The sequence below is a fragment of the Pristiophorus japonicus genome, chromosome 8, assembly GCF_044704955.1.
Source record: "Pristiophorus japonicus isolate sPriJap1 chromosome 8, sPriJap1.hap1, whole genome shotgun sequence".
In the NCBI taxonomy this organism is placed as follows: Eukaryota; Metazoa; Chordata; class Chondrichthyes; family Pristiophoridae; genus Pristiophorus; species Pristiophorus japonicus.
The window spans coordinates 204,008,865-204,034,304 of NC_091984.1; the positions used below are offsets into that span (position 1 = coordinate 204,008,865).

The 25,440-nt window shown below is 41.8% G+C and overlaps 1 protein-coding gene across 4 annotated transcripts in view; it reads right to left on the bottom strand.

Annotated features, from left to right (window-relative positions):
- Positions 1-25,440, bottom strand: part of kntc1 (kinetochore associated 1) — a 153,088-nt gene that overhangs the window by 65,277 nt on the left and 62,371 nt on the right. For all 4 annotated transcript variants that reach the window (XR_011594134.1, XM_070887790.1, XM_070887791.1 and 1 more), the window contains exons 31-40: positions 23,296-23,412; positions 22,359-22,431; positions 22,212-22,276; positions 20,867-21,153; positions 17,313-17,485; positions 9,427-9,524; positions 7,824-7,968; positions 5,323-5,379; positions 2,111-2,274; positions 1,078-1,182 (exon numbers count right to left, since the gene is read on the bottom strand). Coding sequence is in view for 3 of the 4 variants with exons in the window: in XM_070887790.1 (XP_070743891.1) it covers positions 1,078-1,182; positions 2,111-2,274; positions 5,323-5,379; positions 7,824-7,968; positions 9,427-9,524; positions 17,313-17,485; positions 20,867-21,153; positions 22,212-22,276; positions 22,359-22,431; positions 23,296-23,412 (1,284 nt within the window). In the remaining variant the exon portion in view is untranslated. The remainder of the gene's footprint in view (positions 1-1,077; positions 1,183-2,110; positions 2,275-5,322; positions 5,380-7,823; positions 7,969-9,426; positions 9,525-17,312; positions 17,486-20,866; positions 21,154-22,211; positions 22,277-22,358; positions 22,432-23,295; positions 23,413-25,440) is intronic.

Genomic DNA, 25,440 nt, shown 5'->3' on the forward strand with positions numbered 1-25,440 from the left:
AGGAAAGGAGAAGGGAGGGGGGGCCGAAGGAAAGGAGAAGGGAGGGGGAGGCTGAGCGGGCCGGGCCCGAGACTTCGGGCCGGGCCTGTCCCCAGCACCATTTACAGGTAGGTGGCGTTGGGCCGGGTCGGGGGGAGCGCGGGTCGGGGGGGTGGTGGGAGGGAGGTCGGTTCGGGGAGAGGGAGGTCAGGTCGGGGGGAGGGAGGTCAGGTCGGATCCAGTCTTGTGGGGGGGGGGGGGAGCGGGAGTTGGGTCGGTGTCCGGTCCGGAGGCGGGGGGAAGCGGGAGTCGGGTCGGGTCCGGGGGCGGGGAGTGGGAGTCGGGTCCGGAGGCTGGAGTCGAGTTGGGAGGAGAGGAAGCAGCAGCTGGCCGTGGGAGGAACCTTATTCACGCAGCCCCAGTGAGGCCATTCAGCCAGGGCTAGGGGCTGCGTGCTTCGGCCCCTCCCACACAGTTTTGGGCGCCTGGAGCTACTGCACATGTGCGCCCACTGTAGCGCGCATGTGTAGAGGTTTCGCCACTGTATTCCGCCCCCTACTGCTCTTGCTGCGCTGCGCCGAGCTGCAAACGACCTGCAGGGAGTTGGAGAATCTGGAGGGTTTTTTTTAGGCGCACTTTGTGGCGCGAAAAACGGGCGTCCAGGTTGGGACTGCGCCGTTTTAGGCGCGGCTTGAAACTTGGGCCCCATGTGACTACCAGTGACAGCTAGTTATGAATAGTGAGTGTCGGAGCCATGCAGACCAGGATGTCCCAGGTTCAATCTCCATTCTGTGTTGAATTAACTTATTTCAGTCAAGGTGGAAGAGTGCAAGAGTTAGCCTGAGTACTGTGGGCTTGGGAAAATGGGAGGGGGCAAAAAAGTCTTCCAGCTTTTGATTGTTATGCAGCAACACTGACTGGAAATGCACAGATCAGGCTCAGTGATGAGGAGGTCAAATAGCCCGTCAGCCCTCATTGTATAGTGCTCACATAACAATGAATGGCCACTTTGGTGAGTTACTGCAGTATGCCTGGTGCTTGTGGATTATGGAAGGAAGGAAAAGGAGGAAGTAATAGGGGGAAAATGTACAACTTTACCTTGTGCAGCAATGCCAGAGAGTTCTTTTTAATGAACAAAAAGGCCATGTTTCCAATATCAATGACAAAATCTTTGATTTCCTTGAAGCCTTGGCTCTCAAAAAGCTACAAGTACAGAAAAAGCCATGATTTATTAATCACTTGTAGATTGATTTCTTGCTTTGAATTCTGAATACTACCAAACTAATTTATTCCATTACTGCAGAGCATGGTGTAAAGCCTCATTAAGAAACCAACTTTTGAAAAACTCCAGTTTTCAAATAAAACAGCTCAAGTGCTGTAAACGCTAAACAAGCCACGGAAAGCTACTTTAAAAACGATAGGGCTGATTCCACAATCAGGCGTTTCCAGGTAATGGTGCTCACAGGGAGCGCTAGTCGGAAATCAACGGTTCAGACCTAGATATTCCAATTGGGAAATTAGCCCTTATATTACGATTTTATGGGACAGGCAACACACTTTCATGCAAGCAGTTTGTGCCTAAACAAAATCAGTATGTGGCATCGGTTTTGTTTTTATTCTAAAATAATTTCAGCAGCAAGAAAGCAGGCAAAGAAAAACAACTGTTATATACAGAATATTAACTAACCAGACATTAAGCAATCAGGTCCTTCATAGAAACACCTGTGAACTCATCCCTTTTTGGTGTGGTAGCAAGTCATCCTCGATACGAGGGACCGCCTCAGAGAGAAGTAACCAGAGTAATTACCAGGCAATAATCTATTCAAATGAGATTACAAGTTGAATCCCCTGATGAAATTAGCAGGCAACGATCACTCTCAACTACGTTTTCCTTATAACATAGATTGTGGAGTTAGTGGGAGTAATTTTTTTTATTGGAGTTGTGTTGTGCAAGGTAGTAAGAGCCAGCATATTCCATGAAGCTGATGTGCAAAGATTTCCTCAATGAAATATTTATGGAGATAAAATTACAGCAAACCTAGCAAGTAACAATGAGCCGATTACCAGAAATAACCTTGCATACTTAATAGTACAAAATGCTGACATTTTAAAGCTGACAGTTTACACCCACCTTTTTATTCAAGTCCAAACTCATATTGTTTGACACAAAATGTTGATGACAGCTTCCGAAAGAGTTAATGGTTAGCTGCAGAGCTAGTTGTAATTGGTTATACTCTTGAAAATTCTGTATCAGGCTGTACATGGGTGTATAAACTGGCTTCAAAGGGTTGTGGCCTGTATATAAAATTCATACCATTGAAAGTTTCTGTAGAAGTGTTTTATTTTTAAACAATGTACATATACATATGCATACACAAAGCAAGTCATAAAACAAATTGCTGCAAAAACTGACTTTACCTCACTGCCAAATGGTGGTGTTCCTTTTTTCTTTAGATTGATTATTACAGCACATTTTTGTTTCGTTCTATGCACACGGCGCCCGTTTAGTACTGCGCATGTGCACATGATCCGGTCACGTATGCGCAGTACCCAGCTGTGTCGCAGTTGTGGCCTGCACTACTATGATTCTTTCAGCTCTATGCAGAGGGCAGGGGATCGGTTGGTGGCCGGGAAGGCAGGTAGGTGAAGGGAGAGAAGATCAGAGGCAGGGGGAGAAGGGTCAGGGCTCAGAAGTTTGTTTGGGGATTGGAAGAAGGTCCTAATCCACAAGGGTGAGCCCTGTTTGTTCTCTGAAAGCAGGACAGTGAGCTCTGTCTGGAGCCTGGCAGCCAGAATGAATGGCTCAAATTACATATAGCAAAGTACTTGATTACTTGGGCAGGCAAGATCCAATCACACATTCCAGACAAACTGCAGTGTGTGTCTTGTCCTCTAAGCAGACCAATCAGAACTTTGGTTTTACAAATAGTTACAGCCTTTTCTTTCTAAGGCAGGCTTAGGAGAAACGGCTCCAAACCTTCCGGAAATACTAGGGGACTGAGAGTCTAGTGAGAAGGATGAACTGAAGGAAATCATGTTAGGGAAATTGATGGGATTGAAGGCCGATAAATCCCCGGGGCCTGATAGTCTGCATCCCAGAGTACTTAAGGAAGTGGCCCTAGAAATAGTGGATGCATTGGTGATCATTTTCCAACAGTCTTTAGACTCTGGATCGGTTCCTATGGACTGGAGGCTAGCTAATGTAACACCACTTTTTAAGAAAGGAGGGAGAGAGAAAATGGTTAATTATAGACCGGTTAAGCCTAACATCAGTAGTGGGGAAAATGTTGGAATCAATTATTAAAGATGAAATAGCAGCACATTTGGAAAGCAGTGACGGGATCGGTCCAAGTCAGCATGGATTTATGAAATAGAAATCCTGCTTGACAAATTTTCTAGAATTTTGAGAGTATGTAACTAGTAGAATGGACAAGGGAGAACCAGTGGATGTGGTGTATTTGGATTTTCAAAAGGCTTTTGAAAAGGTCCCACACAAGAGATTGGTGTGCAAAATTAAGGCACATGGTATTGGGGGTAATGTACTGACGTAGATAGAGAACTGGTTGGCAGACAGGAAACAGAGTCGGGATAAACGGGTCCTTTTCAGAATGGCAGGCAGTGACTAGTGGGGTGCCGCAGGGCTCAGTGCTGGGACCCCAGGTATTTACAATATACATTAATGATATGGATGAAGGAATTGAGTGTAATATCTCCGAGTTTGCAGATGACACTAAGCTAGGTGGCGGAGTGAGCTGTGAGGAGGACACCAAGAGGCTGCAGGGTGACTTGGACAAGGTTAGGTGACTGGGCAAACACATGGCAGATGCAGTATAATGTGGATAAATGTGAGGTTATCCACTTTGGTGGCAAAAACACAAAGGCAGAATATTATCTGAATGGTGGCAGATTAGGAAAAGGGGAGGTGCAACGAGACCTGGGTGTCATGGTACATCAGTCATTGAAAGTTGGCATGCAGATACAGCAGGCGGTGAAGAAGGCAAATGGCATGTTGGCCTTCATAGCTAGGGGATTGGAGTATAGGAGCAGGGAGGTCTTACTGCAGTTGTACAGGGCCTTAGTGAGGCCTCACCTGGAATATTGTGTTCAGTTTTGGTCTCCTAATCTGAGGAAGGACGTTCTTGCTATTGAGGGAGTGCAGTAAAGGTTCACCAGACTGATTCCCGGGATGGCAGGACTGACATATGAGGAGCAACTGGATCGACTGGGCCTGTATTCACTGGAGTTTAGAAGGATGAGGGGATCTCATAGAAACAAAATTCTGACGGGACTGGACAGGTTAGATGCAGGAATAATGTTTCCGATGTTGGGGAGGTCCAGAACCAAGGGACATAGTCCTAAATGGCTTACCCCTTAGCCTTAGACTGATGAGGAGAAACTTCTTCACTCAGAGTTGTTAACCTGTGGAATTCTCTACCGCAGAGAGTTGTTGATGCCAGTTCGTTGGATATATTAAAGAGGGAATTAAATATGGCCCTTACGGCTGAAGGGATCAAGGGGTATGGAGAGAAAGCAGGAAAGGGGTACTGAGGTGAATGATCAGCCATGATTTTGTTGAATGGTGGTGCAGGCTCGAAGGGCCAAATGGCCTACTCCTGCACCTATTTTCTATGTTTCTATGTCTTCTCCGTCCATGTACTGCTACATCCAAAATAAGTTTTAAATAATTTCCATAACAGAAGTTAATTTGCTTTACAATTCATTTTAATTTTCGACATGATGCATGGATGATCACTAGGTTACGAATTCTGGTTGGATGCAGGGTCACTTTCCAGTGACCCCTCAATAGACGCATGGTGAGGACAGGATCAGGTTTAGGCTTAGGCTTAGCCGTGATCAAACTGTTGAATGGGCTGCTTATACACTCGGTGTAGTTTATGCTCACGCCTGAACGATGACAACCTGAGCAAGGTATCAGCGAGGGACAAGCTCTCCTGGAATAGTACCTCAAAAGTCAACCTCAGGAGGAGGGAAGAAAAATAGATTTAAAAATCCCTTGCTGCAAGAGTGATTTTTTTTACAATTTTCTAAATCAGCGACCTGTCACTTTAGAATGACATTGACAAATTTATACCAATTACAAGGAATACTTGTCCAGTGGAACTGGATTGAGACTGTTCAAACTAATTTCTTGCACGGCTCCTTACTGCCAACAAGGGAGACTTCACCCCATCAGTCTGGACTGGATCTAAACCCAAAAGGTGAAAAGGGAAGTGCCTAAGCCATTATACCCGCCCTTTTACTGGAGTTTTAACAGTTAATTATATTGAAAACTTCCCATTTGTAAAGGTTGGTTTCATTAGGTTCAATTGTTGATATAAATACCTTCTACATCTGGGCTCATCGGCAAGCATTCACAGTCCAATGGATAGAGCTTTTTATCTGCATAAAATAAGGACTGTGTCAAACAGATCAATAATCTAGCCATTTCTAAGTTTCCATCTTAAATCTCCTTCACTTTACCAGACTACCATAGTGCAGCAAGTTAATTGTGCCTCATTTCAATCTGACTGAACAAAATCTTTTAACACCTTTTTACAATTGCTAGGCAACAACAGATTTGCAAACCAGTGTAGCATACGATATAGAAAACTTTTTCAGTACAAATTATACATAATTTATAACTGTAACAACAGCCTAGATTTACAGCAAGGAGGAATGAGCTTTAAGTGTAGAAAAATAAACATATTTTTGAGGATTTAAAATAGGGTAAAATCTAAATCTTTGCTAGTTTTGATTTTTTTTAAATTTAAACAGCACATAAAGACAAAGACAGACACATAATTTTAACATGCAAAAATATTCCAAGGCCAAATAAATCAGATTGCATCCAGTGTTTCATACCATTATTAGACGAACTTTAATCGAATATTGTCAATAGATTAAATTGAATTTTTCCCGGTCAAGAGGTTTTGATCATGAAAACAGGATGTTTTCAGTGATAATTTCCAACCTTCATACAGAACATTTAATTTTTAAATTTAATATCTGTAAATGGAGCAATTTTAATTACAGCTAAATTAATGCCAGACTATAGTATCATAACTTGTCATTATGGAGCACAAGAACATAAAGCATAGAATTTGAAGAGGTCATTTGATACATGAAGCCTTCTGATCATCCCAATTTATCACATCTCCTGAAGGTTGAAAAACCTCAAGTAGCATTTCCAAAAACAGAAAGCTCAAATTCCTCACTCAAGCAAAAGATTCTGTGATATTAATTATTCAACAAAGTGTTACATTCAATAGGAAAACATTCCCGACAAACAATATCAAAAGAAAACAAAAAAAGACAAAGACAGATAGCCAAAAATATAATGTAAAGAATTAAAGTAATCAGAAAATGAAAATAACTGCACTTCAAAAGTAATTCAATGTGTGAAATACCTAAATATATTTTAAAGTAACAAGTGCAGATAAGATTCAAGTTCTCTGTAGTTGATAATGAAAACAGCTTGAGCTTGATTGTGATTTATTTGGAGTTTTTGATTGCAAATTAATACAATCCCAATTGTTTTGTTTATAATGTGTTTTTCCATAACTGAGTCAATAATGCAAAAAGTTTTAAAAATACAACAGCAATGGGAACTTTCAGAAAATAATTTTGAGAGTCTTTTATATGTATTTCAGCAAATTGTAATAGGCTATTAGCAACCAGTTTAAAATGACAAACTACCATTCTACTAATTGGAACACTAATTTGCATTAGAAAAAGATGCAAGTATAGCAAGTGTCTCAGACTCTATTTTATGATTTTCCATTATCACCTTCTAACCGACTCAGCTTCTTGATCTGTGCAGGAGGGGAGTACAAAGATTATTAACTAATCCATTATCTCAATGTTAAATATAGCTCTGAATTAATTAGGAGGGCTATTATCTGTTTTCACTAAAGAATCCTGTTCTTCTCAAAACAACTTGCACAACTGATGCAGGACTAATATGCTGAAACCAGAATTATATGAATGCCATTTTGCATTATGCTAATTAGATCATACAAATCTAAAAGCAGATTTTCACAACAAAAAAATGAGCCAGATTTTTCTGCAACAGTGTCTGCCAATAATTAGGCTTGACCCTGCACTCTAACTCAAAATATTTTTGCCCTCTAAGTTGCTGACAATGCACGAGGACGACGCAGTGAGGGCAACAGGGCCTCTCAGGCCCCAAATGAACAGAGTAACTTTGTAACCAATTAGATTGAAGGATTGAAGAATAAACAGCTGAAGGACTGAATAGGTAGGAAATGAAAATTAGAATAGGTAATTTCAATGTCTAATTAAGTACAGATAGTGAAATAAAGAAAGACTGGATTAAGGTAGAAGAAAAAGACCTATGAAAAGTAAAAATATATAATTTTAAAATTACATTTTTAAAATCAACAATTAATATCTGATGAAATGAGATGCCATTTCAGTGCCAGAGGTTGACTGGCAGTAATGAACAATTATTACATTGTTAAAAGGGTACTTATGCTTGAAATGACAAGACTCAACTTTGTGGCAAGTTTAGTTCTTATCGACCATGCAAATGCAGCAACTTCACGACATGCAATGGTGAAGCAGTGAGCGACATGCCATTTTCACGAAGCTAACTGCAGAGTGACACAACTTGGGCAGCAAGTTTTGGTTATTGTCGTTTAACTGCACATCTGTTCCTCGCCTGAAGTTACTGTACATTTACACAAATAATGGTGAGCGTCATTAGCCTCACTTATTTTGACAGCAAAATCTGGCTCAATGAAATTATACGGCAAGAACTAACGAGATGAAATGAAAACATAAATCAGGCATAAAATATGTAGATTCTGCTTCAACTGATATACCTGGAGAATATGGCACGAATGAGGTTGCAATTTCATACATTACAGGCATCACGGTTAAGTGATCGAGCACAATGCCATCCTCTGAGAAGAAATCTTCAAAAGTCCACTCATGATAAGGATCTTTGTCAGTTTCCAAAGTTGCCATCTTCTCAAACAGAATTATCCAGGTTAATTATCAAACAATCTACATCAAAGTTAAAAGTTTCCTACTCATAGCTCTTTTAAACTCTTGTCAAAAGTAGATAGGTATCTTTTGAAAAATTATAAAGTATACATTGAAATATTTCTGGTTATACATTCTAAAATAGAGCAAATTCCGCTTTATTGATAGCTTAAATTTCAGTCTGATAGGACAGATATTTCTGTTTTCTGAAGGCCAGAACACGAGAGTTCATGTTAATTCCAGTAAGAAAATGGTGCTCTGTTTAACTCCCAGGCAATCCTACATTTCCAGATATTGTATCACATTGGTCACACTTTGTTTTTTTTAGGGATAACGGATAACTTACTTGAGGACCCTTAGTGCTCAGCATGAGAAAAGTACTTAGCAAATCCCTCAGACCATAACAGGGAAGATACCGCAGTTAGCGGGCAGAGGCACATTATAAAACAGAAAAATAAATCTGAATTTTAAGGTCCCAACATAGCAGGTAGCCTCACATAAAATTTGGAGGGATTTAGAGAAACAGCTTACCCAAGAAACGTCCATCAATTCTAAATTAATTCTTTGCTTTTACTCCTAAGTAATGAATTTAGAATTGATTGACATTTTTTGATTTTGTTATAAATGTTAGTTTTGTGTGTAAATTTGGCAGTTTTGTACTGCTGTTTTATTAAAAAAAAAGATATTTATAAATAAACTGACTCAAATAAATTTTTCATATGAAGTCAGTTGGAAGAAATTATGAGTAATGAATTTGTCTAGAATTGCAACATAGGAAGTGTGATGTGCTTGAAAAAAAATGCATGTGATATGTACCATCTATTTATATACAGACTGATGAGATTAACAGATCTTCAATGGGGTTGCATGGTAAAATGGACTTTTAAAATAAATTTGTTCTCGGGAACAAGATATGCAATTACATAGAATATACAGCACAGAAATAACTATTGTCCCTCCCTGCAGACTTTATAAAATATTGAGAGCACAATCACCATAACAATAGGAGCAGTATACCATGTAATATACAACATAATTCTTCTGATAAGGGGAAGATATGTCCATTTAAGGCACATCAAATTACTAAGTTAGCAATGGTTGAGGTCAGAGTTTAATTGCTCTATAACCAACAGGTTTACTTAGAACCCTGGCTTTCTTTATTTATTAAAAAGTGTGAGCATTAGTCAGCGTCAGCCATTCTAGCCTGTATTTTAAATAAGCTATTTTTTTTAAATTGCTGGAAGATTTTGTACATATCAAAAACTGCCTTTGATTTTGTCAACATTTTTCTAAAGAAAATGTATGTATGTAGAGAAATTTGCATTTCAACAGAAACTGTGATGGATAAGAAATGCACACCACAATGTTTTTATTATCGATTACTCTTTCATGTGCAAGTGGTTAAGAGTGAACTTTTAAGTAGCCAAGATTAAATCTTACCGTTGTTCTAAATCCATAATCATCAATTAGGCACTGTCTGTAAACATCCATAGCAGCACGGGTGTTTTTACACAATTCTTCACAGTCAAGTAAAAGATCTGTAAAAGCACATTAAAATTAAAGTGCTTCTGCAATATATTATTCAAGAAAATGAAATACAAGTGGCAATCAGCCCTATAGTGTAACATGTTTGTGCAGTAATGGACTGTACACTGAAATGGGTAGGACCAAGTTTCATGTCTATGGTTCCTCAAACAGAGTTCCTGATCTCAGTCAATGTCAGACATAAGCTGCTGCACCACAAGAAGGAAAACTAAAGGCTGAGTAAACGCAAACTATTTTCATGCATCTGCTACAGACTAGAAGCAGAGCATATACTTGCTTTGGAGGCAGTTCACAGAAAGTTCACTAGGTTGATTCCGGGGATGAGGGGGTTGACTTATGAGGAAAGGTTGAGTAGTTTGGGCCTCTACTCATTGGAATTCAGAAGAATGAGAGATGATCTTATCGAAACATATAAGATTATGAGGGAGCTTGACAAAGTGGATGCAGAGAGGATCATTCCACTGATGGGGGAAGACTAGAACTAGAGGGTACGATCTTGGAATAAGGGACTGCCCATTTAAAACAGAGATGAGGAGACATTTCTTCTGAGCGTGGTAAATCTGTGGAATTCGCTGCCTCAGAGAGCTGTGGAAGCTGGGACATTGAATAAATTTAAGACAGAAATAGACAGTTTCTTAAACGATAAGGGGATAAGGGGTTATGGGGAGTGAGCAGGGAAGTGGAGCTGAGTCCATGATCAGATCAGCCATGATCTTATTGAATGGCGGAGCAGGTCGAGGGGCCGTATGGCCTACTCCTGTTCCTATTTCTTATGTTCTTATAAAGGGCCGGGACCAGGTTGGTTGCTTCTTTTTGTTATGGTTTCAGAATGACTTCTGGTGATGGGGGAAAAGGGCAAAAAAGGGAAAACTAAATATAAAGTAAAAAAAGGTACATTACTCAAAGATGTGGTCATTTTCTACAATCGTCACTTGGATGGGGGGGCTTGGGGGGGGGGGGGGGGGGAAGAGAAAGAGGTTATATGTACAGGCCACCTTTATGGCAATACCTCCCCATGTATTTTAAACCGATTTGTCCAGAGTTTACCCATATTCTATTACTCAATGGTCAGAGAAGTAGGACACCTTTATTCATAAATTGTGACTCCTATGGTAATTATTCTACCTCACCCCTTAATGTTAAATCACCTCCATATGTCATGGGTACTACTCACAGTACAGTATCTTTCAGGCCAGAGGGTGGTTTTAAATTCATGCTGGAAGAAGAACCTGGCTAAAATCTAGATTTCTTGATTATAGCCAATCTTTCAAAGAGCAACAGTGCTTTGTAAACACAAAAAGAAGACACTGCATCAGCTAACAACTCTACTCAAATTTTTTAATTATTCACATCAATTCAGGATCAAACAAATACTGGAGCTTGAAATTCACCAGAGATCACAGCTGCAGGACAGTCAATATTCAATGAAAACCACTTCATGTTCTATGTGGTCACTGGCTAAAACAAATACTACAGGAGCTTGTCCAACTAAGGTTTAGTTCTAACTTGGGGACTGTAGCTCGAAAGAGATGTCTCATGTTCCACACCCTTTCCAGAAAAGGTATATACACTCAACAAGCTTTACCCATCAATGAGAGAATAAATCCTGACAATTGTCTGCAGATCAGATTCCACTTGAGGCACCAAGCAGCCTTCATGCAGTGGGAATACCATGGTCTTGGCCAAGTTCTCCCACAACTTTATAAACAGCTTATGTTGAAGATTTTGTTTTACCACCACATAGAATAATTTCCCCCATTCTCTTAAAGGTACAGAGCTTTTGCCCTTCCCCCACCATAAGCAAAAATCTGCCTAGAGCTGAATGTGAAGGATATCATATTAGGCCCAAAATTGCCCAGGAGTTGCTCCGTTTTTTTTTTGGAGCAACTTGATTTTTCTGGAGTATCTTAAAAATCTCAATTTTGCACAATTTGCATTAATGTAAGTGAGTTAGTTAAGATTTTTTTTAGTTTAGTTTTGTTTTGTTGAAAAGGGGGCATTACCAGCCAGCTACGCCCACTTTGGACAGCTAATAGTTGCTCCAAACTAACTTAGGCCAGTGTATGTGGCCATTTGTGGCCACACAGAAAACACTTGGAGAGTTAAGAAATCAGCGCAGGTAGGTACTTAATGACTTGACTAAAGAATGTGAATAGGATCAAACAACTATACAGGACTGACAAACTTGGCAAAGTTAATTTACTATACAACAGAAGCATTCATGGAAGCTTAAATTACAAAAATAAAAGTAGAGACAAAACATATTTACATTATTTTTTCAAAATATCCAAATAAAAAATAGAAGTACCTCCTGCTCGTAGGAAAGTATTTTCATCAACAGGGTTAAGGAAAGTCTTGAGTAAGCTCATTAAAGTTACTGGCTAAACAGTTCTCACCCCCCCCACCCCCATCAAAACTCTCCTCCTTCCACAGCCCCCCCCCCCCTATCAAAAGTCTCCCAGCACCAACCTGTTTCTTGTATTCTCAGAGCGGGAAGGCGGCAGGCCACTCGGCCCGGGATAGGAGCAGGACGCATCGGGTCCCACACTACAGCCATCATCATCATGGGAGGAGCTACTGCGCATGCTCTACTGCGCATGCGGACAGCTGCTGGCACTCTTAGGCGCAGGGCCCAAGCTCCGCCCCTCAATGGACTTGCCACGCCACGCCAAGCCCTGGGAGAGTCGACAGAGGGGCCAGAATGCGGGGACATCTTTTTGGCGCCGTTTTGATCCAAGGAAGTCGGCGCATCTCAAGTGTGCGCGCCGAAAAAACAGGTGGGCCAAATTTGGGCCCATAGTTCCTTCAATTAAGAAAGTACATCATCCCTGAGTTTTCCTGTTACTGAACCTTATCTGTAAAACAGAATAATCCATACTAAAGTACTGAAGCTTATTTCCTGCATAACTTGTGACTGGATTGTGCTGGGTTATAACTGTTTATGTTGTATATTTCTGAAGAAATGTAGGAGTGAATAATAAAAGCAACTGCAATTACTGAGTGCGTTTAATTCTAAGTTTGCAGCAGTACTTTCAAAATCCTGAAGGAGACATTATGATGCAACAACTACTTAACAAATCGCCACATGAAATGTACACAGTGATCGGAGGTCTTAGTGTGATGTCATTCTCATTTAGTGCTGTGTAGTCAAGTCATAGTGTGATGACGTCGCATGACCCTATTACAACCATTTTCGGTGATGTTCCAATAATGTGTTAAAAAGACAAGCCTGAAGGCTCTGTGCCTCAATGCAAGGAGTATTCGTAATAAGGTGGACAAATTAACTGCGCAGGCAGCAATTAACGAATATGATATAATTGGCATCACGGAGACATGGCTCCAGAGTGACCAAGGCTGGGAACTCAACATCCAGGGGTATTCAACATTCAGGAAGGACAGACAGAAAGGGAAAGGAGGTAGGTTAGCATTGCTGGTTAAAGAGGAAATTAACACAATAGTAAGGAAGGACATTAGCTTGGATAATGTGGAATCTGTATGGGTGGAGCTGCAGAATACCAAAGGGCAGAAAATGCTAGTGGGAGTTGCGTACAGACCACCAATAGTAGTGAGATAGGGGACAGCCTCAAACAAGAAATTAGGGATGCATGCAATAAAGGTACAGCAGTTATCATGGGCGACTTTAATCTACATATAGATTGGGCCAACCAAACTGGTAGCAATACGGTGGAGGAGGATTTCTTGGAGTGTTTTAGGGATGGTTTTCTAGACCAATATGTCGAGGAACCAACTAGAGGGCTGGCTATCCTAGACTGGGTGATGTGTAATGAGAAGGGACTAATTAGCAATCTTGTTGTGCGAGGCCCCTTGGAGAAGAGCGACCATAATATGGTAGAATTCTTTATTAAGATGGAGAGTAACACAGCTAATTCAGAGACCAGGGTCCTGAACTTAAGGAAAGGTAACTTCGATGGTATGAGACGTGAATTGGCTAGAATAGACTGGCAAATGATACTTAAAGGGTTGACGGTGGATAGGCAATGGCAAACATTTAAAGATCACATGGATGAACGTCAACAATTGTACATCCCTGTCTGGAGTAAAAATAAAACGGGGAAGGTGGCTCAATCATGGCGAACAAGGGAAATTAAGGATAGTGTTAAATCCAAGGAAGAGGCATATAAATTGGCCAGAAAAAGCAGCAAATCTAAGGACTGGGAGAAATTTAGAATTCAGCAGAGGAGGACGAAGGGTTTAATTAGGAGGGGGAAAGTAGAGTATGAGAGGAAGCTTGCTGGGAAAAGCTTTGATAGATATGTGAGGAGAAAAAGATTAGTGAAGACAAAGGTAGGTCCCTTGCAGTCAGATTCAGGTGAATTTATAATGGGGAACAAAGAAATGGCAGACCAGTTGAACAAATACTTTGGTTCTGTCTTCACGAAGGAAGACACAAATAACCTTCCGGAAATACGAGGGGACCGAGGATCTAATGAGAAGGAGGAACTGAAGGAAATCCTTATTAGATGGGAAATTGTGTTAGGAAAATTGATGGGATTGAAGGCAGATAAATCCCCGGGGCCTGATAGTCTGCATCCCAGAGTACTTAAGGAACTGGCCCCAGAAATAGTGAATACATTGGTGATCATTTTCCAACAGTCTATCGACTCTGGATCAGTTCCTATGGACTGAAGGGTAGCTAATGTAACACCACTTTTTAAAAAAAAGGAGGGAGAGAGAAAGCGGGTAATTATAGACCGGTTAGCCTGACATCAGTTGTGGGGAAATCAATGATTAAAGATGAAATAGCAGTGCATTTGGAAAGCAGTGACCGGATCGGTCCAAGTCAGTATAGATTTATGAAAGGGAAATCATGCTTGACAAATCTTCTAGAATTTTTTGAGGGTGTAACTAGTATATTGGACAAGGGAGAACCAGTGGATGTGGTGTATTTGGACTTTCAAAAGGCTTTTGACAAGGTCCCACACAAGATATTGGGGTGTAAAATTAAAGCACATGGTATTGGCGGTAATGTACTGACATGGATAGAGAACTGATTGGCAGACAGGACAGGAAGCAGAGAGTCGGAATAAACGGGTCCTTTTCAGAATGGCAGGCAGTGACTAGTGGGGTGCCGCAGGGCTCAGTGCTGGGACCACACCTATTTACAATATACATGAATGATTTAGATGAAGGAATTGAGTGAAATATCTCCATGTTTGCAGATGACATTAAGCTGGGTGGCTGTGAGCTGTGAGGAGGATGCTAAGAGGCTGCAGGGTGACTTGGACAGGTTAGATGAGTGGGCAAATACATGGCAGATGCAGTACAATGTGAATAAATGTGAGGTTATCCACTTTGGTGGCAAAACACGAAGGCAGAATATTATCTGAATGGCGGCAGATTAGGAAAAGGGAAGGTGCAACGAGACCAGAATGTCATGGTACATCAGTTATTGAAAGTTGGCATGCAGGTACAGCAGGCAGTGAAGGCGGCAAATGGTATGTTGGCCTTCATAGCTAGGGGATTTGAGTATAGGAGCAGGGAGGTCTTACTGCAGTTGTACAGAACCTTGGTGAGGCCCCACCTGGAATATTGTGTTCAGTTTGAGGAAGGATGTTCTTGCTATTGAGGGAGTGCAGCGAAGGTTCACCAGACTGATTCCCGGGATGGCTGGACTGACATACGAGGAGAGACTGGATTGACTGGGCCTTTATTCAGTTTAGAAGGATGAGAGGGGATCTCATAGAAACATATAAAATTCTGACAGGACTAGACAGGTTAGATGCAGGAGGAATGTTCCTGATGCTGGGGAAGTCCAGAACCTGGGGTCACAGTCTAAGGATAAGGGGTAAGCCATTTAGGACTGAGATGAGGAGAAACCTCTTCACTCAGAGTTGTTAACCTGTGGAAATCTCTACCACAGAGTTGTTGATGCCAGTTCATTGGATATATTCAAGAGGGAGTTAGATATGGCCCTTACGGCTAAAGGGATCAAGGGGTATGGAGAGAAAGGAGGAAAGGGGTACTGAGGTGAATGATCAGCCATGATCTTATTGAATGGTGGTGCAGACTCGAAGGGCTGAATGGCCTACTCCTGCACCTATTTTATATGTTTCTATGAACGAAAATGTCTTTATTCTCCATTTCTGTCACAGGTTTGGACGGATTTGTTTTTCCAGAGGGAGTGGCGATCATAATTCAACTTATTTACCGAAGAGGAGGCAAGTTAATACAGTTTCTCCGCCCCCCCCCCCCACCCATTTCTCTAATATAATCTGCGGGAACAGCATTACTGAATGTCACTTGGCTTACATTGCTCCACCACTGACCTCTCTTAAATGAATAGTCTCCATTTCACTTTTCTGTACCATGTTTATAGTTGCAGAATAGAACAGGGGATTGTGTTATCCTCTGGTAATATCTCTCACTATTACTGAATTTGTCTGCACATGCTACTAATTCTAGAAATATTTCACTGGATCCCAAAAATTCATGTTAATAAGGAGAGATTCTTTCTTTGTAGATCATCATAATAAGAACATAAGAAATAGCAACAGAAGCAGACCATACAGCCCCCCCACCCCCCCCGAGCCTGCTCCGCCATTCAATATCATGGATGATCTGATCATGGACTTAGCTCCACTTCCCTGCCCGCTCCCCATAACCCCTTATCGTTTAAGAAACTGTCTATTTCAGTCTTAAATTTATTCAATGTCCCAGCTTCCACAGCTCTGAGGCAGCAAATTCCACAGATTAACAACCCTCAGAGAAGAAACTTCTCATCTCGGTTTTAAATGGGCGGCCCCTTATTCGAAGATCATGCCCCCGAGTTCTAGTCTCCCCCATCAGTGGAAACATCCTCTCTGCATCCACCTTGTCAAGCCCCCTCATAATCTTATACGTTTCGATAAGATCACCTCTCATTCTTCTGAATTCCAATGAGTAGAGGCCCAACCTACTCAATCTTTTCCTCATAAGTCAACCCCTTCATCTCCGGAATCAACCTAGTGAACCTTTGCTGAATTGCCTCTAAAGCAAGTATATCCTTTCTTAAACATGGAAACCAAAACTGTAACCAGTATTCCAGGTGTGGCCTCACCAATACCCTGTATAGCTGTAGCAAGACTTCCCTGCTTTTAAACTCCATCCCCTTTGCAATAAAGGCCAAGATTCCATTGATCACTTGCTGTACCTGCATACTATCCTTTTGGGTTTCATGCACAAGTACCCCCAGGTTCCACTGTACTGCAGCACTTTGCAACTTTCTCCATTTAAATAATAACTTGCTCTTGGATTTTTTTTCTCCCCCCCACACATTCTATGTAATAAAGAATCTTCAATACGAAAATTCATAGAATGCAGAATTATTGATACATGTTGAAATCAAAATTCTTCCCTATAAACAGATAGAAATTTTGAAATGTGACAAGTCTCGTCTACATCACTGTCAGTAAACTCTTAGTATTACCCTTGATCATAGAATTTGGGGGTACAATGACCTTGAATGTTTCATAATTAAGGAAATAAAGCAATTTTTAAAACCAGAACAGCTATTAATAATTCCCCAACTATAGTAACAACAGTTGCAATAAGTTTCCATTGCTAAAATGATTGACACTGGAATCAACTTCTGTTCAAATAATAAATGAATGCTTTTGGGCAAGACCAGTATTATACTTTATTTTCTAAATTTAAAAAAAACACTAATTAATCCCTACAATCAAATTCTAAATCTCCCCCAAAAATAAAAAGAGAACAAAAATTTGAGACATAAAAATTAGATTCCAATAAAGGTTAAATTGAACATTTTAGCAAGAAATTACCAATGCTGCAGATAGTGGCGGCTTGGCAGGCCAATTCATAAATAACAGCAGGCAAGTTCATTCCAGTTGGAATTATCATGGGAACATTAGCTTCCAACATCTGACATAGTTTCTGTGCCACATGAAACAATACTTGGCCAGTCTGATTGTTTTTGTGCTGTTCGTAAAGCTCACTGCGAATAGAAATGGAAATTATGAGAATCCAAACTTATATTTCTAATAACTCAATTAATTTTTTTTGTAAAATCATAAGATTCTAAAGGGTCAAAGTGTAATAAAAAGGCAAGCATGAAAGCTCGGTGCCTCAATGCGAGGAGTATTCAGAACCCAGGAGAGGGCTCTGAGCTAGTTAGAGTGGGGGAGAGCTCAGATGAACAGGACCCTAAGAAAGAATGCAAAAGGCAGGAGACAACAGAGCAGAGTAGCACTGGGGTAAGTGTAAACCACAAGGTGATAGGAAGGGACAATATGTATGAATATAAAGGGGCTGCAGGAGGGGTCAAAACTAAAAATCATGGTTTAAAAGCTAGTATTAAAACACTCTACCTAAACGCATGCAGCATTCGAAATAAAGTAAATGAGTTGACGGCACAAATCATTACAAACGTGATTGCAGGGTGGCCAAGACTGGGAATTAAACATACAGGGGTATCTGACAATTCGGAAAGATAGACAAGAAGGGAAAGAAGGTGGGGTAGCTCTGTTCATAAAAGGATGATATCAGGGCAGTTGTGAGACGATATTGGCTCTAATGAACAAAATGTTGAATCATTGTGGGTGGAGATTAGAGTAAAGGGAAAAAGTCACTGGTGGGTGTAGTTTATAGGCCCCCAAATAATAACTTCACGGTGGGGCGGACAATAATCAAGGGAATAATGGAGGCATGTGAAAAAGGAACGGCAGTAATCATGGGGGATTTTGACCTACATATCGATTGGTCAAATCAAATCGACGGGGTAGCCTGGAGGAGGAATTCATAGAATGCATACGGGATTGTTTCTTAGAACAGTATGTTACAGAACCGACAAGGGAGCAAACTATCTTAGATCTGGTCCTGTGTATTGAGACAGGAATAATAAACGATTTCCCAGTAAAAGATCCTCTCGGAATGAGTGATCACAGTATGGTTGAATTTGTAATACAGATTGAGGGTGAGGAAGTAGTGTCTCAAATGAGCGTACAATGCTTAAACAAAAGGGGACTACAGTGGGATGAGGGCAGAGTTGGCTAAAGTAGACTGGAAACACAGACTAAACGGTGGCACAATTGAGGAACAGTGGAGGACTTTTAAGGAGCTCTTTCATAGTGCTCAACAAAAATATATTCCAGTGAAAAAGAAGGGCAGAAAGAGAAGGGATAACCAGCCATGGATAACCAAGGAAATAAAGGAGTGTATCAAATTAAAAACCAATGCATATAAGGTGGCCAAGGTTCGTGGGAAAATAGAAGATTGGGAAAATTTTAAACGACAGCAAAGAATGACTAAGAAAGCAATAAAGAAAGGAAAGATAGATTACAAAAGTAAACTTGCACAAAACATAAGTACAGATAGTAAAAGCTTTTACCGATATATAAAACAGAAAAGAGTGACTGAAGTAAATGTTGGTCCCTTAGAAGATGAGAAAGGGGATTTAATAATGGGAAATGTGGAAATGGCTGAGACCTTAAACAATTATTTTGCTTCGGTCTTCACAGTAGAAGACACAAAAACCATGCCAAAAATTGCTGGTCACGGGAATGTGGGAAGGGAGGATCTTGAGATAATCACTATCACTAGTGGGGTAGTGCTGGACAAGTTAATGGGACTCAAGGTAGACAAGTCCCCTGGTCTTGATGAAATGCATCCCAGGGTATTAAAAGAGATGGCGGAAGTTACAGCAGATGCATTCGTTATAATCTACCAAAATTCTCTGGACTCTGGGGAGGTACCAGCGGATTGGAAAGCAGCTAATGTAACACCTCTGTTTAAAAAAGGGGGCAGACAAAAGGCAGGTAACTATAGGCAGATTAGTTTAACATCTGTAGTGGGGAAAATGCTTGAAGCTATCATTAAGGAAGAAATAGCGGGACATCTAGATAAGAAGAGTGCAATCACGCAGACGCAACATGGATTCATGAAGGGGAAATCATGTTTAACTAATTTACTGGAATTCTTTGAGGATTATAACAAGCATGGTGGATAGAGGTGTACCGATGGATGTGATGTATTTAGATTTCCAAAAGGCATTCGATAAGGTGCCACACAGAAAGTTACTGCAGAGGATAAAGGTACGCGGAGTCAGAGGAAATGTATTAGCATGGATCGAGAATTGGCTGGCTAATAGAAAGCAGAGAGTCGGGATAAATGGGTCCTTTTCGGGTTGGAAATCGGTGGTTAGTGGTGTGCCACAGGGATCGCTGCTGGGACCACAACTGTTTACAATATACATAGATGACCTGGAAGAGGGGACAGAGTGTTGTGTAACAAAATTTGCAGATAACACAAAGATTAGTGGGAAAGCGGATTGTGTAGAGGATACAGAGAGGCTGCAAAGAGATTTAGATAGGTTAAGCGAATGGGCTAAGGTTTAGCAGATGGAATACAATGTCGGAAAATGTGAGGTCATCCACCTTGGGAAAAAAAAACAGTAAGAGGGACTATTATTTGAATGGGGAGAAATTACAACATGCTGCGGTGCAGAGGGACCTGGGGGTCCTTGTACATGAATCCCAAAAAGTTAGTTTGCAGGTGCAGCAGGTAATCAGGAAGGCGAATGGAATGTTGGCCTTCATTGCGAGAGGGATGGAGTACAAAAGCAGGGAGGTCCTGCTGCAACTGTACAGGGTATTGGTGAGGCCGCACCTGGAGTACTGCGTGCAGTTTTCGTCACCTTACTTAAGGAAGGATTATACTAGCTTTGGAGATGATTCACTTGGCTGATTCCGGAGATGAGGGCGTTACCTTATGATGATAGATTGAGTAGACTGTGTCTTTACTCGTTGGAGTTCAGAAGGATGAGGGGTGATGTTATAGAAACATTTAAAATAATGAAAGGGATAGACAAGATAGAGGCAGAAAGGTTGTTTCCAGTGGTCGGGGAGACTAGAACTAGGGAGCACAACCTCAAAATACGGGGGAGCCAATTTAAAACCGAGTTGAGAAGGAATTTCTTCTCCCAGAGGGTTGTGAATCTGTGGAATTCTCTGCCCAAGGAAGCAGTTGAGGCTAGCTCATTGAATGTATTCAAATCACAGATAGATAGATTTTTAACCAATGAGGAAATTAAGGGTTATGGGGAGCGGGCGGGTAAGTGGAGCTGAGTCCACGGCCAGATCAGCCATGATCTTGTTGAATGGCGGAGCAGGCTCGAGAGGCTAGATGGCCTTACTCCTGTTCCTAATTCTTATGTTCTTATGTAATTTTACTTGTCCTTCATTACCTGGTTGCAAATAGTACTCTCCAAATAGGCATTATAAGCTGCAGATCTCAACACAGTAACTGCTTCTCCCACAAGACAATTCAGTCAAGCCCAAGCAATACATAGTTCATATACCCAAGTTTCCACAATTCTTACCTGCAAATATTTACAGCCTCTCCTATATTCCCATCAGCAAGTGCGCTGAGAGCAAGGTCTGATACCACATCTTGCTCTGATTTTTGGAACAGGAGGGAGAGTTTACATAGCCTGGTCTCTGTAGAAATCTTCACATTGGTGTTTGAGCCACCAGTACAACCTGGATCCTTTCCTGACTTTGAATTAGACCGTGTACTTGCATATGCTTGAATTTGTCCTTCATACAATTGCAAAAGCACTTTGGGATTCTCGTAGTCTTTCAGTGAAATAAATTCATCAAAATGCTCCTGCAAACCAAGGATAAAACACCAGTAATATTAACAAAAAGGATTAAAATATATAAATTTTAGAAATGCAAGTTTCAAGTGTCAGTCTTGGCACAGTGATGGCACTCTCGCCTCTGAAGTGGAGCTTGAACCCATAACCTTCTGATTCAGAGATTTTAGCACATTATGTAAACTGACACTTCAGTGTAGTACTGTGGGACTGCTGCATTGTCAGAGGTGCCATCTTTCGAATGAGACATGAAACCAAGGGTCTTGGTCTGCTCACTCAGGTGGATATAAAAGATCCCATGGCACTATATGAAAAAGAGCAGAGGAGCTCCCGTGTCCTGGACAATATTTATCCCTCAACTATCATCACTAAAACAGGTTATCTGGTCATTTATTGTGCGGCTATTTGTGGGATCTTGCTGTGCACATATTGGCTTTTGTATTCCCCTTTCTTACAACAATGACTACACTTCAAAAGTAATGTGTTGACCCTGAAGCATTTTGGGATATCCTGAGGCTGTAAAAGGACAACCTCAGGAATGCACTTTTTTCTTTAAATACCACAGGTAAACAGAACTGCTGGAAAGACAAATTAGCACCATGCAAAATAGAAGTGCCTGGAATTGCAAGCCACATCACTCGAATATTGCAGCAATTTCCATGCCAAATAGCACGGGTTTTGAAGTATTGTGAATAGGTGCGCCCAAGATTGGGATGGGCTGGGTCGTCAATACTGTGGAACTAAATGTTTCACTTTGGGCACCCAGCGTCAAGACTCCACAGTCTAAATTAGCCATGGCCAGCACAAATAAATGGCCTTCCACTTGCATCAACATTGTACCCAAATTTCAACCACGCACCTTAACCTCAACCAAAACAGTACGTCCTACAGCATTAGTCTTCTCTACTTCCTAGACAAACCATCCAATGGTATCCAAATGAGATTGTGCTGAACTCTGGGCAGTTTTGTTCTATCGGCCTTGACCATCAGGAATTTGGTAGAGATTTTCAAACAGGATTTAATTTCAATATTTTGATGCATGCATTCAATGGTATCATATAACAATTACCTGCAAATTTGCAATAGTTTCACATCTATTTAAAAGGCTTTCAAATGCTTCCTTTTGTAAAGTGTCTGTCAAAACAAAAATATTTTCAGTGTTACTGCAATGCAAAGCCAGTATTGCCAAAATATGGTAAGAATATAGAAAAATTACCCTTTTGATTCCTCAGCAAATATTTAATCATCTCCACCATTGTCTTTGCAATGGACACCAGGTGCTTTTTCCACTGAAATATAAACATCAGAATTGGTGCAATGTTTTGTACACAAATACTTGTTAAGAAAAACCTTTTGATTGTTGGCTATCTATATTTACTTTAAATTATAACAATTTTCCTCCACTAAACAAAATCAGATCATGACCGTTATAACTCATTTATTTTGTGTCACAATACGTCTTCCCAATGTTTGGGATATTTTATAAAATATTGCTAAAATCAAAAGACTGAGTATGATATAAAAGAATAGCCGAAAACCAAGTTTTTTCTTTTTCACATTTGTGGGCACGAAAATTAACCGTCAATCGAACCATCAAGTACTACGCAGCGGCTCAGTGAATTTATCCAGTAAATAACCAAACCATATTGGCAAGCAAGGACCCATGTTTGAATTGTGCCGAGTTAGCAGACGTTAGATAGAACAGCAGTGGGGAATGTTACAAGTAGCTTCAGCATCCCTTGGTAAAATCAGCTGGGATTCCACCTCTAGATCGTTAACTAGAGATCCGTTCAGGAAGTGTATGTGCATGGATTTCACGAGGCAGTTCAAATTTGAATAAACCGCTCATTTCATTAGCCAAATGCCTTGCCAATGCTCAGTCAAGGCTCGGATTGAATAATGGTTGCTTGAGCAAGGTACCAGTGGGTGGTTATTGCTCATGGAAACATATCCCAGCAAGAAGTCAATGACTTCTGGGAAAAACAGAAAAGATGACAAATTTGTGACGGTAAATAGCACCAAAATGACTATGCCCGAAACCATATTTGATCTGGACCTTCCTTAATCTGTCCGAATACACTTTTATGCCAGAATTTTAATCCAATTTCATCAATTAGAAATACACGGTGATATTTCTTAAGTAACTGTCTTACCCCAGGATCATCAGGTTGGTTTTGGATTTTCAACTGTACCCAAGTGCCCAAACGCATTACGGTGGTCTCAGCTTCATTCAATGACAGAGACTTCAGCAAAATGAGGCAGTCATCTCTCTGAAGAGGGGAAAAGGCATGTTCATTCATTACTTTAAAAAAAGTAAAATCCAGATGAAGAGCCAAGTCTAATCATGTGGGACATCAAGGTCAGATAAAGGAGGAGAGAAGGCGAGGATGATTGGGTGACGAAGCTTGAATTTTAAAAGCCTGTATATCGAGTACTTAGTAGAATGAAACAAAGGTGTCAATCAAAATTCTTTACTGATCTCAGAATATACAAATGTGCATTTTTAAAATGTATTGTTTTCTTAATTTTCCAAGAATTTTTCAAGTGCACCCTCCCCCCCCTTTTTTTTTTTTTTTGAGGGCACCAAAAAAAAAAACACAAATTATACAAGTGCCCCCTGGCTAAAAAAGGGGGGGGGGCACTAAAACCGACAAACTTAAAACAAATTAAACTTTAGATGTGGTTCAAATTAAAATTCGGTTGCCGGGGGCGATGATGCACTCCAGTCCCTCTGGCGCCCACCTCTCGCGGAAGGCCGTGAGCATAACGGTGGACACCGCGTGCTCCATCTCCAGGGACACCCTGGCTCAGATGTAACCACGGAAGAGTCGGGCAGTACGACCTCCTCGACCGCCCGCTGCCTGGACCGGGTGATGGCCCCCTTGGCCATGCGCAGGAGCAGTCCGACGAGGAGACCTTGTGACCTGCCCGCTCCTCTCCGCACAGGGTGCCCAAAGATCAGGAGTGTAGGACTCAAGTGCAACCAGAATTTGAGGAGATACCCATAATGTCTATAACAAATCATTCTATCCAGGCCAGCTGCCTCCACTTTGTCCAAGTCCACTAATTGGCATTTTGATATTTAGCACAGAGTCTTATATCCACTTTACAATTCACAATTGACACTTGGAGACTAAATTGTTCCTGCAATGACTTGATATTTACTTTAGTGGGCAGCAAGTTTCCGACTGAATGATTGATTGATTATCCACTGACTGATTCGGTAAGCTTTCTCCAATCCTTTTTAGAAGGCCTACACCTACCATTGGGCCTATGTTTCGGCATCTGGTGAAAACGACGCACCTCCGAGACTTACGTGACCTGCCTGAGCTCGAAGGTGCGCCGGAATATTCTGCAGCAAATCTCCGGTCCTCCGGGACCATGGCGTGGAGCGGCGAGGTGCAGCGTAGTCTGCCTGGGGAGAAGACTGCCTGCAGGGTGGCAGGGCTCGGGATCATGCCTTCTTCTCAGAGCCGGCAGCGTTGCGCAGGCGCGCTGGAGCATGCGTGCTTGCGCAATGGCTCGGGGGAGTGGAGTGGATGCGGGGGAGGGTAAGAAGGGGAGGGGGATGTGAAGAGGGTAAGAAGGGGAGGGGGATGTGAAGAGGGTAAGAAGGGGAGGGGGATGTGAAGAGGGTAAGAAGGGGAGGGGGATGTGAAGAGGGTAAGAAGGGGAGGGGGATGTGAAGAGGGTAAGAAGGGGAGGGGGATGTGAAGAGGGTAAGAAGGGGAGGGGGATGTGAAGAGGGTAAGAAGGGGAGGGGGATGTGAAGAGGGTAAGAAGGGGAGGGGGATGTGAAGAGGGTAAGAAGGGGAGGGGGATGTGAAGAGGGTAAGAAGGGGAGGGGGATGTGAAGAGGGTAAGAAGGGGAGGGGGATGTGAAGAGGGTAAGAAGGGGAGGGGGATGTGAAGAGGGTAAGAAGGGGAGGGGGATGTGAAGAGGGTAAGAAGGGGAGGGGGATGTGAAGAGGGTAAGAAGGGGAGGGGGATGTGAAGAGGGTAAGAAGGGGAGGGGGATGTGAAGAGGGTAAGAAAGGGAGGGGGATGTGAAGAGGGTAAGAAGGGGAGGGGGATGTGAAGAGGGTAAGAAGGGGAGGGGGATGTGAAGAGGGTAAGAAGGGGAGGGGGATGTGAAGAGGGTAAGAAGGGGAGGGGAGGAGTGGAGTGAGGAGGGGCGAAGAGTGAGGAGGGGCGAAGAGTGAGGAGGGGCGAAGAGTGAGGAGGGGCGAAGAGTGAGGAGGGGCGAAGAGTGAGGAGGGGCGAAGAGGGAGGAGGGGCGAAGAGGGAGGAGGGGGAGG